This window comes from Centruroides sculpturatus, unplaced genomic scaffold (genome assembly GCF_000671375.1).
Source record: "Centruroides sculpturatus isolate CEXI.00-Female unplaced genomic scaffold, Cexi_2.0 scaffold1583, whole genome shotgun sequence".
NCBI classification, from domain to species: Eukaryota; Metazoa; Arthropoda; class Arachnida; order Scorpiones; family Buthidae; genus Centruroides; species Centruroides sculpturatus.
The window spans coordinates 114,008-129,278 of NW_019385673.1; the positions used below are offsets into that span (position 1 = coordinate 114,008).

Here is a 15,271-nt window from a genome sequence, read left to right on the forward strand (position 1 = left end):
TTGACCCAGATGGCAGGTCAGGTTTGTTCGAACAGAAGTTCCTGACGCATGCGCAATGTCATTTTACAATGCGAAGAATAACGTACATGCCGGTTCTAAATCAGTTACAGTTAGGGACTAGGGACTTGTATAGGAGTAACATAAGTAACCTAAATTAAGAAAGAACAGGTACAGCAGATAACTTGCCTCTATTGGAGATGTGTATGATTGTACATGCAAATAAAAAAAAAAAAAGGTCAACAGGTTGTGTGCCATACGTCAGCGTAAACAGACTAACATGGCCGAATTGCAGATGAGTTTCAGTGAGTGTGAGTTGTTTCGCTGTTAAAATAGTGTAAATTTGTAAAAATATTTGCAAGAACTTTGTTTCATCGTAATTTCACAGTTTCTATGAAATTCCCGGACAAAATTAATAGTTCACCCAGACAGTGAGTCAATTCCCAGACTGTCCGGGTGAAAACTGGATGGGTGGTAACACTATGTCCCATATAAGTTATATCAGATTACTAAGATTGTACTGTATTACATTTTCATACATTGATTATATTAATTATTATGATTATTACAATTCATGTTGCACATCACTCTATGCAGTCATTCGCAGAGGATTAAGAAATTTTGCTGCCAGAATTTGCTTTTGTATTTCAAACTGTTCAAATCCTTTTCTTCCAGAATAACCCTATTCATTATACTGTAGGCAGTTTTTATGGTTATTCATATATATACATAATAAATTATATTTATATAATTTATTATGTATATATATGAATAACCATAAAAAGTCAGTATAGCAACTCTTCTTGATATTGTCTATAGATTCTTGAAAATGTTAAGTGAAACAACATAATGAAACCAATTTTACCATAGGCTATATAATATAAACAAGATATAATTTGGTTAATATTATTATAATTGGATTGTGTTTGCAACCTCCAACATTTATTTTCTACCTCTTAGAATGAGTTTTTACTATATATAAAGAAAATTCAATAATGATAATTGTATATGATTACAAATATACTTGTATCTTTCCTCAACAATGTTATAACAAAACAATGTTGGAATACCATGTTAAGTGAGGACTTTCTGTATGTAAAACCCACATAGAAAACCAACCAGATAAACATTATTAATCAAATGATACAGCTAGATTCTTATTAGACTACAATATAGATAATTAATTAATAAGATATCAAGCAAATGAATAAGAAATTACACATTCTCACTAAAATTTTTTCTGCTTATATGCCATTGAAAATGAATTGCTAAATTTTAAAAATTAGTTTTATAAAGATGAAATGTGTAGATACACCAGCATCACTGAAACAATGTTTTTAAAACATTATTAAAACCTAAAAAATAATACAATAACTTACAGACACCTTACAAAACAATGTTCTGGCCCATCTCCATCCTCCTAGAATAGAAATCCTAAAATCATTACTGGATAAAAGTATGAAGAAATATGTTATTCTATAAAACAGTTTACTACTTGAGAAAATTAACAAGACAGAGGAGTGAGTTAACAATGGATGTAATATGGTTATCATTAGAAACAATAGATTAGCATTTTCAAAATAGCCATACATATCTGTAATTATAATGAAAATTTGATTTATGAAAAATAAGAATGAAAAAGTTGAAGCTAAATCATAATTAACTATATCTGTTTGTGATTTTGCAGTTATAAATCCATACGGTCACTCACTAAAACAGCAGTATATTTCACCAGTTGAGAATACTGCATTAGAAGGTCATTCATTTGAACTCCATTGTATTTTTGGTGGAACGTAAGTTATAAAAGTTCTATATACACTTTTTTATTCATTATTTCTATATGAATAATTTATTTTAGGCCAATGCCGCATGTAATATGGACAAAAATAGGTGGAATTATTGACTACCCTAGACATAGTTTTGGTCAGTATGGAAGAACTTTAAGAATTTCATCAGTTACAATTGCTGATAATGGTGTATATGAATGTGCGGTCAGTAATGGAAATGGACGTGGAGTAGCTCATGCAATGAATGTAACTGTTCAATGTAAATATATAACTTTTGTTAAAGATTTATTTAAATATTGAGTAAAATTGAAAAAAAAAATAATAATAAACTTCTTGAAAAATATTTTTTATGAATCATATAAAAGTAACAAAATATATTTATTGGTTCCTGCTTTATTGGAGATGTTAACCTTAAGGATATTTATCTTAATTCTCAAGTACCACCAAGCCTTTCACCACATTATCAGGAATAGAAATTATAGAAGAAATTTTGTAAACAGTGGTTAGAATTTTGCTTTCAACATTGCAAATACATGGGAATTAAGTAAATACTCTTAAGATTCCAATGAAACAGGAAACAGTAGACTTTTGATGATTTAAGAAGTAAGTTTAGTTTTACAAAATATATCTTATGCTAATCTATTTATTCTATTATTTTATTCTTTCATACGAAGAAGACTTTTTCTCTTTGAACAGTAACAGCAAGTACATAGCATACATGCATAATATACATAACATATTTAAATAATATTACTTAGCATACAAATTTAATGTATACAATTAATGTAGGGTGATTTAAAAGGGACTTTACAACTTTGCATATAGAATTTTAATCAGAAGACTTACAAAATCAGTTGAGATATTAATTTACAGTGAAATACTACAAGTTTGTCTCGTATAGTGCCATATAGTACTGAATTCTACCATTGTGAAGTATGCATTTCAAAATGGCTACATTCTTAAAGCACATAATTTCACACCTTATTTCTCCAGCAATTTATTAGCCGTAGATGCTAATCTTTTCAGACATATTTCAAGCTCATCCTCAACCAGGTGATTAAGTATATGATTGCCAACAAAAGTTCAATGAAATCCAATGATGATTAAAGCACTTCTTGCTGTGGCCAAAAATGGAACTTTGTAGTAAAATGAAACTTTTCATTGTTAGAGGAAAATCTTGTCAACAAAGATTTTTATTGTGTTTACAAAATCCTGTACTGGTACATGCATTTAGAAATTAATTGAATGTGTCTCTTTTTAATTTTTGAACATAGAGTTTTTTGTTAATAAATGTAAAGTAGGAAAATTAGGCTTTTGTGTAGGACGTAAGACATTGATCATAATTATAGGACTGTCTCACTGAAAGTAGGATGCATAGCAACCCTACTTACAGTCCACTGAAAGTTTTTTATACAGTTAATTGGGGCCTCTGGCCACTAAGCTTTCCATATCTGGTCTCAATTGTCATCTATCTAACTCTGTTCTCGAGATTAATAAAGGACAGATGGCTGGACAACAGTGGGAATGTATAGGTAGCCAATTATTCTAGAAGCCACTGCCAGTTATATTTTATTTTTTTTGTTCTATTTGAAAAGCTGAGGATGGATTTAATGAGTCAAAAAATGTTATTTTTTAAATAAAACTATTAGTTTCCTTAACTTAGCAGTTATTTGAAATTTTGAAATTACTTCACTATTAATATATTGTTAACAAATTAATAGATTGTGTGACCTATTACAATTCTATTGCTTGTGCTTTAATTACAGATTGATGACACTATTAGTTATAATTACTTTTCTATGCTCTTATTATGTTAATCTTCTATTGAATAAAGTTTTGTAACCTTTCATTATATTTTATACTTTGCTCACATAATCAGTTCCAAAGTTCTAATAGGTCCATTAAAGCAACAGGAAGTGCCAATTAATAAAACTTAACCAATCATCTTTGTTAATTGTCAATGTCAAAGAAAACAATTGATTAGAGTAGTTATTGATGCTCATTGTTGTCTTAAGGTAGTTTAACAAGTTCAGTAGTGAAGAGTGTATGAAAGTCACCAGAAATTCCTATACTACATGTAAACAAAACTTGAGAAAAATTTAAATACAATTTTAAATAGCTTTGAATATAAACATCTATAAACCCAAATTTTAGATTAATGCCAAACATTTGAAGGATTACATTGGGCTATATTAATGCTACTATTAATAATTAAATGTTAAGTACTTTGACCTAGAGGTAGGCGTTAGGTGCCATCTCTTGATAAATTTAATAACTTGATTAAGATAATATTTAATAATAAATTCTGAAAGAAAAGAATTTGCCCAAAGTGGGACTCGAACCCACAACTCCTGCTTGTTATAAGGGTGTATTGACAGTTACACTATATAAACCTCTGTCTGATTAAATTAATTATTAAATATTAATTCGTTTATAATTATTAAATTTATCAAGAGATAGTACTTAATGCCTACCTTTAGGCCAAATTACTTGACATTTAATTAGCAATTAGTAGCATTAATATAGCCCAATGTAATCCTGCAACTGTCTGGCATTATATAGCTTATTTATATACTTTCAATATTGGTAATTTACATTCAATAGGGTCAGTTACATTCAAAAAGATATGTATGAATAGTTATTCCATTTGAATTGTCAGCATATATAATTTCATGGATGTGAAGAAGGGATAAAAAGTCCCAAAAAGTGCTTAATCCTAATAAATATCCTAACTCCTTTAACTGCTTTCAAGTTTCTTTTCTTACGTTAGTAATTTAATTTGATTTTTAAATTATTTGCATTATCTTCAAATTATATAATAGTAAAAACCCAACTACTTGAAATTGGGTATACTTAATAAACAAAATGAATAAAACCAATTTCCAGCATATATTTATAAGAAAGCAAACATTTTTGAGCATGTTAAATGGGCATCTTAAGGCTAACTAACCTTTCAGCTGTTAAAACAAGTGGATTGCTCTCTATGCTTTAAGAGGAGTGACATAAGAAAGAGACAGGAGAGAGAGTATTGTAAGATTAACAATTGTAGATTGACTTCCTTGCAGAGGGAAGGAATCTACATCTTGAAAATTTATACTGGCATTTATTCTCATAGCTTTGTAAATCTGTAACTGTTTGCTTTTAAACATTTGCTTTCTTATAAATTTATGCTGGAAATTGATTACATTTGTTTTGTTTATATAGTAAATAACTTTTAAGCATTGTCAGAATAATATATTTTGACAGAGCCAGATCTTCTGTGAAGTTGATGAAGTATCCCCTTTAGCTTTAATCTTTACAGTGACTTTATTTCTGAAATATTGTATGATATTAATGTAAATATTTAAATTAAACAATGTATTTCGTTTTTTGTTGTACAAATTTTCAGGAAGAAAAGGATGGATCCATTGTGGTGTTTAGCACGACTGGAATAATGACAATGGTATAGTACAAAAGAACAAAACTTTATTCCACGTCTGAACAGATAAAAATTCAGGTCACAACTCTGATACAGCTCCTGAATGTTGTCTTCATTTATGTGGTTGTATCTTATGTTACAAAATTGTACAACCACTACGTGGAGATTACACATATTACACTTGCGACACATACAAAAGAAAAGGACTTTTATCGTGTCTTAAATCTAAATCCTTAACCTAATTAATACTAAACAGAGAAAACAGGTAGATACAGTAAGATTAAGAAATGAAAGAAGAGTTTACAGGGAAGAGGATACCCATAGCTCCACGTGTCTCTCGTTTGAGGCAACTTGAATCCAATCCCAGTGTTCTTACAAATATGTCTCTGGATATCTCGTTCTCAATAAGAACCTTGGAGTTCTGAAGAATCTCTACACTTTGCAATTCTATTCTTGATCTGATTCTCTATGTACTAACCTCCTATATTTAAGGTCACACTCTATCACTCTTGATACTACCCTAACGACCTGGAGCTCTTCTTGAACATGTCTTACTTTGATGCCTTGCCAAAAAGGTGTCTTAACCACTTGGGCTTTCTCCTTAGGGCTCTCTTCTCCCTATTGTTTGTTGCCCATACCCTCAAAAGTAGGGTGGGTTAGAATGTTCTAGAAGCAGGGAAACAAAAGAAACAAAGAACAAAGGGAAATAGATAGAATTGAGTGGGAAAATATAATGATAAAAAAATAAAATAAAACTATACATTGAATATGGCATTCTGCCAAACATTTTAAACTTTTCTACTTTATGCCTTGAAATCTATGGATTGGCTCTAGTTTAAAATTCAAATATATATTTATTTTAACTGTTCTAGAATACAATATTTTCCATTTTTAAGCAATATTTTTCATAACATTAAGTAAATCAAAAGTTTATAAATGTTAGAACCCAGGGCTATCGAGAGAAGGAGCTGGGGATTTCTCTCCAAGCATGGAAAAAAACTTGCCTTGTAGTGGTTCCTACCTCTATAAATTCATGTTATTTTTACTAACAAAAAAGTAAAATCTTTAAGACTGCTTTTTATTAATAAAGAAACATTCTACCTATTTCATTTGTTCAAAAAAAGGAACCCACTAATGGGCAGAAGAGGCCTGCTCTATGTAGACCCTTGGCGCCATACAAGTTCTCGATGACCCTGTTTGAACTATTGAATATTTCATAGTTAGGCAATCAGTTTTTAAAAATTCAGCTATATTTTATTAAATTAATAATTTTTTTTTTTTTTTAATATTTTAAAACATTTAGCCGAACCTTCTTGGATTGAAGCACCAAATAACACACATCTTAGTGTAGGTGAATCTGTGAAGTTCGTGTGCAAAGCAACGGGTATTCCAGAACCGAAACTTGAATGGTTTGTAAATGGAGAGCCAATAGAGAGTAAGATATTACGAATGTATCTTTTGACAATGAATTTTAAATTCAGACATAATTTATTAGGAATGAATTATTTAATTCTGTGGTTTCCAACTTATTTTAGTCACAGAACCCTTTTCACCTTGGTAAAAAGTTTTGAAACTTTATAATTTTTACTGATTATAAATAAATCAAAACTTAATTAACATAAAAGAAAATAGATTAATAATGGAAAAGCAAATAATATGAATTAAATAAAACTGATAATTAATTTAAAGGACTAATTTTTATAGATGATTTTATCAGTTGATGTGGTGTGAGCTCGACTAGTGGGAGAATTAAATGCATAGGATTTTTTCACAAAATGAACACTGAAATATTCAAAAATTGTTACACTGGGCAACACTTCCTCTGATAGGAATGAAGACTTTAGTTTTTAAATACAAAAAATTTAATATACAGGAAAGAATCATATACATCATACATGATTCAATTCTCCCACCATTAGACTCAATGGGTTTTATTTTCCACAAATGTGAGCTGTGTAGGTTCCATTTTCTTCTATGCATTTGTAGCTAGAACTATTTTAAGATGACCAAGACAAAACCTTTCTCATTTGTTTCTAGCCGTTTATACACTAATACGAACGTTTTCAGCCTTGTTAATAAGCCTTCTTCAGGTACACTGTGGTCTGTCAGAGCGTTGGTTGTTAGAAATTTAAACGGTGTCGATGTTTACATAGGTATCGTATTACCAGTGACGTCATCGATGATGATAAGGTATAGACGATACAGAGGGCATTAAATTTAGATACAGAGAGCTAAGTAAAGAAGATGGACTATCATTTGGTGCATCTTCTTTACTTAGCGCCTTTATTTCCCAACTTTAGCAATTATCTCATCATGAACTATCTGCACACCTTTCATTTTTACCAAGAAAAAATTTAACGCCCTCTGTATCGTCTATACCTTATCATCATTGATGACATCACTGGTAAGACGATACCTATGTAAACATTGACATTGTTTAAATTTCTATCAACTGATGCTCTAACAGACCACAGTGTACCTGAAGAAGGCTTATTAAGAAGGCCGAAAACGTTCGTACTCGTGTATAAACGGCTAGAAACAAGTGAGAAAGGTTTTGTCTTGGTCTTCCATTTTCTTGTGAAGTATTAATAATTTTTGAAACTATTTAGATAAATTTTTCATATTTTAAACTATTATATACAGTATATTTTTCTTCACTATAAAATAAATGTAATTTTTGAAATGAATAAAGCATTAATTTGGTGTGTTTGACCATGTCATAGATGAGTTGCAGCTTTCTATATAAATAGATATAAAATTTTGAGAAAAATTTTTGGATGATAAAGTAAAATTGATTGATGGAGATAATAAATTAAAGATAATTCAATATATTATGTTAACACTTGTGTATATTTACAGTATTGTTCTTAACATGTGAATCAGAGATTAAGGTATAGACAGAGGAAAAAAAATACATTTCTTTGTTTTTTCTGACTTTTTTTATTATGGAAAATTAACAAGACTCGCTATTGTATAAAATTTTAGGTAGTACTGATCGATGTTTCTTGATAGTGACAAATCAAACTAATATACTGATCATTACTATTGACAACACGTAATTAGGTCAGTTTAATTTTGATATTACAGCAATGACTAAATTAATCATAAAATAATCATTGATATTTCAAAATTTTCAATTTTTCAGTTGTATGATACTAAAATTATTTAACAATAAATTTTTATTGAAAAGAAAAGAAGAAAATTGTCTGTGTCACTTTCCTATAAGCATTCAGAAGCATAGGCTTACAGTCAGCTGCGGTCATAGCAAACGCGAGGTCCGATTGGAAACATTTTTGCAGGGACCTTACCTTTATATTTTGCATCACATAATGTTTAAGCAAGCCCTTTGTGGATTTTCAAATGTATTTTTTTGTAGTTGAAAATTGTATGATAAATCTATGAGCATATGGTCCTTTTGAGCATGGGTCTGATTCAGACAAATTGATTCAATCAGCCTTTGACCACCCTACTTATAGTTGTGACAAGTTTTATTTGTTTATGTAAATGGAGTTTCTACCTTTATTCTTTTGTATCCTATCAAGCTTAATGATTTTCAAAAAGCCTATGAAAAAGAATTTGGCTAACTGCTAAAGTATGAGCTCATATCATTTAAATAGGCAAATGATTTACTACAAGAGTTTGGCTCAAATTTTTATAAATAAATAAATATGTAATATCCAATATTAAAGAAATATATAAACTTCTAGTTGTTTTGTTTTACCTTATCAATCCACCACACAATCAATTTTACCTTTAAAATCAATCCACTTTGAATCAATAATTTTGTTGTTATAATACAGTACATTTTGATGAAATGAAAATTAGGCATTGTGTTTTAAATTATCTATATATATATATATAAATGAAAATTTTGTTTGTTTGTTTACTACACACTCCTAGGTTATTTGACCAATTGGTATGGAACTCGGCAGTTACGTTCACAGATGGTGTCATATATCCCAGCCCAAAATATTGATTGGATTTGTATAAATTGATTAATTTCTATCTATATTCATCTTGCTTGTTTTACAAAAAAAGGATATAATTTAAAAAATATATATTATATTCACTTAATTATTGTGACAATGATATAGCATGAAATAGATGTGCTATATCATTACTGCGACACAGCAGTTGCTTGCGTGGGATCAAAAGTGTTACCTTGTGAAAAGTCTACAAGATTTAATTTTTCACATCTAATAACTTGGGTTTTTTCATTTCTGAATGATACTTTCATAATTCTAAAAAGTGCCCTTCAGTAGCCGAGTGGATAAAACTACCGAACACAAGTAGGTAGTTAGTTGTGGGTTTGGGCATTGCCAATGGACTGGTTACATGGAGTTTTCTGGGTTTTCTTCACGTTAGTAGCACCTAAATAGGATTCAGCTTCCCATAAAAGTCTTCCTGGGATGCATTCCACAATAGATTGCTCACATGTTGCATTGCCATAACCAAATAAACCAAACTAATTCTAACAAGCGATTATTGTGACATCGTCACAATACTGGACTGAAATTTTCCATCACAATGTTGTTAATTCTTTTAGTGGTGTTGTGCCCCTGTACATCATACTTTTTCTGTTAGCAATAGAGTTGTGTCAGTTATCTATCTAACACTGTAGAGTTGAAAATTTTGAAATGAAGTAATGTGACTTCTCATGTAAACCAGAAGTTCATATATAGTTAATAATCTGGGCCTCTTGTCCCTAAGTTTTTTATATCTGGTCTTGACTTTTCTCTATCTGAGTCCTTTCTCGAGATTAAGGAAGAATAGACAGACAACAGTCGGAATTTATCGGTCTACAATTTTTCAAATTGCAAACCAATAAGTTTTCTATAAATGTGATATGGGCTTAAGGGGTTAAGAAACTAGGAAAATATTAACATTGTTGGCATTATTATTTTACTTGAAATATTACTACAAGTGCTTCCAACAAATTTCAGATTGTCTTCTTTGGGTATAGAATAATAGAACCTTACAATTTAAAATATATGTTAATGTGTTCCAAATAGCAAGTTTAAAATGTATTCCATAAAATGTATACATTGAAAAAACTATATAGTAGTGTTGTTATGTAAAGTGACTCCCATATGAAAACAACCCTGTGATCTGAGCACCATTGAAGTAGGATGGGATTAGCCCATAATACATTGCAACTATTTTCTAAACATTTCTAGCAAGTTCAGTAATGGTTCTGCAACTTTTGATATCATCTTGATATTTTTGAAAGTGGCAAGCCAATTTTCTAGTTCCAGAACTAGAAAATTGGCTTGCCCTGATATAAAATATTTTTGCTCCTGTTTGTGTCTGCAGTAAAGGGACCATGTACACTCCTGACTTCTCCAAAAAAGGTAAAATTATCTCTATCATTACATAATAATTTGCACAGGGATATTTAAGAGAACATACTTTCCATGTAGTTTATACAGTCTGTTGCAAAAATATAAACACTATTATCACATAAAAGCAACTATTCTTGCATTTTTACATTTTTAATGAGATCTTTTGGATGTTAAAGTTAGCAACTTAGATCACATGCAGGCCATCCCAACCTGTCTAACATGGATCACTTTTCATATATTAATTGTAGACCAGTATTAATTAGTACTCGCTGATCACCCTCTCTTCTAGGAGGAGATTCATTACTACTTTTGGTCAAATTACTTTAACCTCCTTCCACAACAGTCCCTTCTTTCTGAGATGGCCAGATGGCCGAGCAGTCAAAGTAGCAGCCTACTGATCTGGGAGACCCAGGATTGAATCCGGAAAAGTCGAAAAATCCTCAGGAATTTTTCTGTTTGGATATGTTGAGCCTCCATTCCTCACCACCCAGCCACCCATTGTGGGCTTGGACAAACCCATAATGGATTTGCAGAAAGAGACCCTCTTAGTGCCCACAGGACAAAAAGAGTTAAAAAAAAAAGCCCTTTCTATTGGACCGGTGGTATGGTGACATTTAAATAGGAAAATTACATAATACAAGGTTACCAGCCTGCACAAAATATGTTTTAAGTGTTTTTCGAGGGTGTCAACATTAAATATTTGGTATGTTTTTTTGCAAAATTTGATTGGTTGGAAGATTACAATTTGATATTCAGCTGTGAATGGTACAGTTTCTTAGAGTAACCATTAGGAAAACATATGATATCTTAAATATTTTAAGATATGATATCTTAAATATGATATCTTAAATATTTTAAGATATATATTTTTAATGGTATCTACTTGACCAATGAAATTGTGCCATTTCATACCATCCAAGTATTGCAATAAATGTGTATATGTATAAAACCAATCTAATACATTTAAAAAATTCTTAAAATTGTGTATAGTAGAGGAATAAAAAATTTTTTAAATGTGTTAGATTGGTCACTCGGTGTGATAAACCCTTCGTAAGGTAACCTTTGTAGTTATATAAATCAAGTACTATAATATAATATAATAGAAGGGTTAGAAGTACAAAGTAATCTAATATTCTTAATCTTTGTTTTATTATTTTTTGCTTGGGCAATATTGATATTAATATATTTTTAATTTTCACATAGAAGATGATGGTTTTGCTTTACAAATATTAGTTTTTGTTTAATTTTAGAAGCTTTACCAAATCCAAGAAGAACTATTCAAGGAGATACTTTAAGTATTGAAAAGCTACAAAAATTTGACACTGCTGTGTATCAGTGCAATGCCTCAAATATTTATGGCTATGTATTTAGAGATTTTTATTTGAATGTTGCAGGTAAGTAATTTATGATTTATTATATTAGATATATATAAAAGTAATAATTAGATGAGTAAATTACCTATAAATATGATTTTCGTAGCATATATGTGTAAGGCTTGCCAACTGTGTGCGATTGTCGGACGGTTGAGAGGTCGTGACAATCAGGTGTGGACATGAAATATTCATTTAGATAGTCTTATCATTCTTTTTACTGTTTAATTAATTATTAATGGTTTTCTTACAAAAATTTCTAATTCTCTATTGACACAATTCTCAAGGAGAGAGTCCAGTAAAGTCCCAAATATTCTGTAGTGTCTTCCTTGGTCTCTCGTTTATGGTCTGCAGGATTGACAGCCTCAGGGTGTAGCCTTGGAAAACATGGTCCTTGTGGTAAGGATGAATCTTGAAGAGTGCAAACAACTCCAGGAGAGCAAACGTATCTTGGAGATAGATGAAAGGACTAACAGTTGATTTGCACGTAAAAACAAAATTTTGGATCAAAGAACATCAAGTCCTTGAAACACGCATTTTTATAGGTTTCTCTCTTCAATTCCACATTCTGATTGGTCTTACCCATCTCCCGGTGACAATTTGAAACCTTTCAGGGTGTGGGAGAGTCATTTCCAAGACTTTTTAACCCAATTCCTGTTCACCTAAGATTCCTTCAAACTATTGTTTAAGCTAGACTTTAAGTCGTGCTTTGTTTTCATTTTGAAAGGTGAGAGCTTAACTGTCTCACCAGATTTCAATCATTCAAAACATATCATTTCGATTTCCATTCGGGACCTCGCGTATGAAGATTAATAAAACACTTCTAAATTTCTAAATGAACTGCTGAATTATTATCAGACTATTATAAGGCTAGCAAATAATTAGTTACAAATTAATTTGGATAGAGATAGGTAGGTAGTTACACTGCCATCTCTATTAATTTAGAATATTACAAAAGAAAAATATTAGCCTGAAGTGGGTCTCAAATCTTCAATTCTTCCTTGTTGTGTAGTTGAATTTACAGATATGCCATCTGGATCCCCATCCAATTCTTTCTTCCAGTATTATTAATTTATTTATTTATTTACATACAACTACGTTACTACGCCCCTAGTTTTTGCACTGTTACTCACAGTGCAAAAAACAAAAACTAGGGGCTGCTTTAGCACCCACACTCTTCCTGTCAGTCAGTCAACTTTTGCTCTATCTAAGTATGTAAGTATGGTGTTTATATATATATAGGCTTACCAGACGTCCCGTTTTGACCGGGATTGTCCCAGTTTGACTATGTTGTCCCAGCGTCCCGGCCAGTTTGTCATTTTGTCCCGGTTATTTGATAAAATTTTAAAGTGCCGAATATACAAGAAGTAAAAATAGTGCAGCCTCGAGTAAAATGGCGATTTGGCACTTACCCCTCTGTTACACTCACTGTTGTCAATCTAAATATTTCGTATCTAGATCGTACTTTTAATGTTGTCTATATGTTTTCCTCAAAAATTTATAGCATATGGCCTAATGAATTTAGATGTTTTATTTTGTCATTCAGATATTTTTTCACAGAATTTATAATAGCACGTAGTCAATGACATCTAGATATTTTTATTTCATTTTTTTTTTAGATATTTTGTTTCAATTAGAGTTGGCAAGACTGAAACTTACACTGGCCACGTCATTGCTGTGCATGTCATCTCTTAGTCGAGTTCAAATTGCTGATCGGCATTTGCAATTATTTCGTACAGTATCTGCGCATTCTTTTATTCAGCGTTTGCAGCCCTTTTAGCGCATGTGTTCAATTATTAAGCCTACTGTCAGCGCGCTTAAGGTGCTCTTTCAGCGCACTAGCAGCACCTCTCGATTACGCTAAAAATAGTGCTTACAAGATGGAAGCATCCATGAGAAAGTATCTTTTTCGACTACCAAATAATAATCAGTTTTTTGCTCTTTTAAATAAGCAGATTTTTAATCGTGACATACGAAAATGGCTTTTAAAGATTTCATTCGAATACTGTGGTACGATATTGTGAACGTAACCAACGATTTTTGCACGCTTTCTTCGTTGTTGGGAATCAGTCATAGCCAATGCCATAAATAAATCATCATTTCCTTGTTTTCTTATAAATAACATCGAACTTAATGGCCTTTCTTCTAATATGCGCGTAAATATAGAAGAAAGAAAAACATTGTTTATATCAGCCATTTTGAGATAGCTCTTTCTCCGGCAAAAGTGTTTTCAACCGTCAACAGCGAAAACGTCATTTCCGGCAGCAACTGCTCAGCGCACTGCTGAATGAAAGAATGCGCGGTATATTAAATTCATTTAATCTCTAAAATGCCAAAAAGAAACCATGTGTTTATTGATGATTGAAAAAAAAGTTCTATGATCGTATTGACAAAGTGAAATATGATCTGTGCTTTTCATAATTTTCAGTAACTCATGGTGAGCATCAAACATTTAAAATCATTTGAAATGTGTGAAACCTAAGGCAAGCAATAGGAACTTCCTCAAATGTATTGCCATATTTTAAATGTACCGATTTAAACGACAAAGAATTTTTAAAATAAATATTAATAATAAGATATGTTTAGTTCAGTTATTAAAAATTGCTTTTAACTCGTTGTTTTTGTTAACAAACTACTTTATTTAGCCTTTTCAATCATAGATACTTATCCTAGTAAGCTAATTTTCTGTTGCGAGTATTTTCTCAAAATTGTCCCGGTTTGAGAAGAAAATATTATGGTAAGCCTATATATATACATACACCATGCTTGCTGAGAATGTGTATGTATGTATCTTAAATGTATATAACATAACCAACTTAATACATTAAAGTTAACAAAAAGCTGCCAAATTATTATTAGGATGTTATAAGAATAGTAAATAATTAGCTATAAATCAATATATCTAGAGGTAGACAGTTATATCACTATCTTATAGTAAATTTAATAATTAAAAATAAATAAATTTTAATTTTTAATGTAGAATATCTGGAAGAAATAGCTTGATGATAATTCAGAAATTTGTTCGCAAGCTTTAATGTATCAGGTTGGTTGTTGTTTATATATAGATAAACACTTCTAAATTATCATAAATAAATTTATACATCGAATCAACTGAAGAAGGAGTAGATTAGAGAACATTAAGAATTCTTTAATGTTAGTGACATCTATCAACATCATAATAAATCAATATGGCATACAGTGTTGTAACTAGACAGATGAACCCGCACAGGGCCCACTTGGAAGAGGGGCCCAAAATGCATGTATTTGTTTTATTATTTTCTCAAAATAATTAATTAAGAGGCCTAAATACAAATTCTTGCACAGCTCACAGGAATGGCTAGTTACAGCATAGCTTCA

At 30.8% G+C, this 15,271-nt stretch overlaps 1 protein-coding gene across 1 annotated transcript in view; it reads left to right on the forward strand.

Annotated features, from left to right (window-relative positions):
• Window positions 1-15,271, forward strand: part of LOC111641090 (neuroglian-like) — a 68,341-nt gene that overhangs the window by 16,457 nt on the left and 36,613 nt on the right. The window contains exons 6-9 of the mRNA XM_023387205.1: window positions 1,685-1,790; window positions 1,856-2,043; window positions 6,506-6,637; window positions 11,795-11,938. Of these exons, the coding sequence (XP_023242973.1) occupies window positions 1,685-1,790; window positions 1,856-2,043; window positions 6,506-6,637; window positions 11,795-11,938 (570 nt within the window). The remainder of the gene's footprint in view (window positions 1-1,684; window positions 1,791-1,855; window positions 2,044-6,505; window positions 6,638-11,794; window positions 11,939-15,271) is intronic.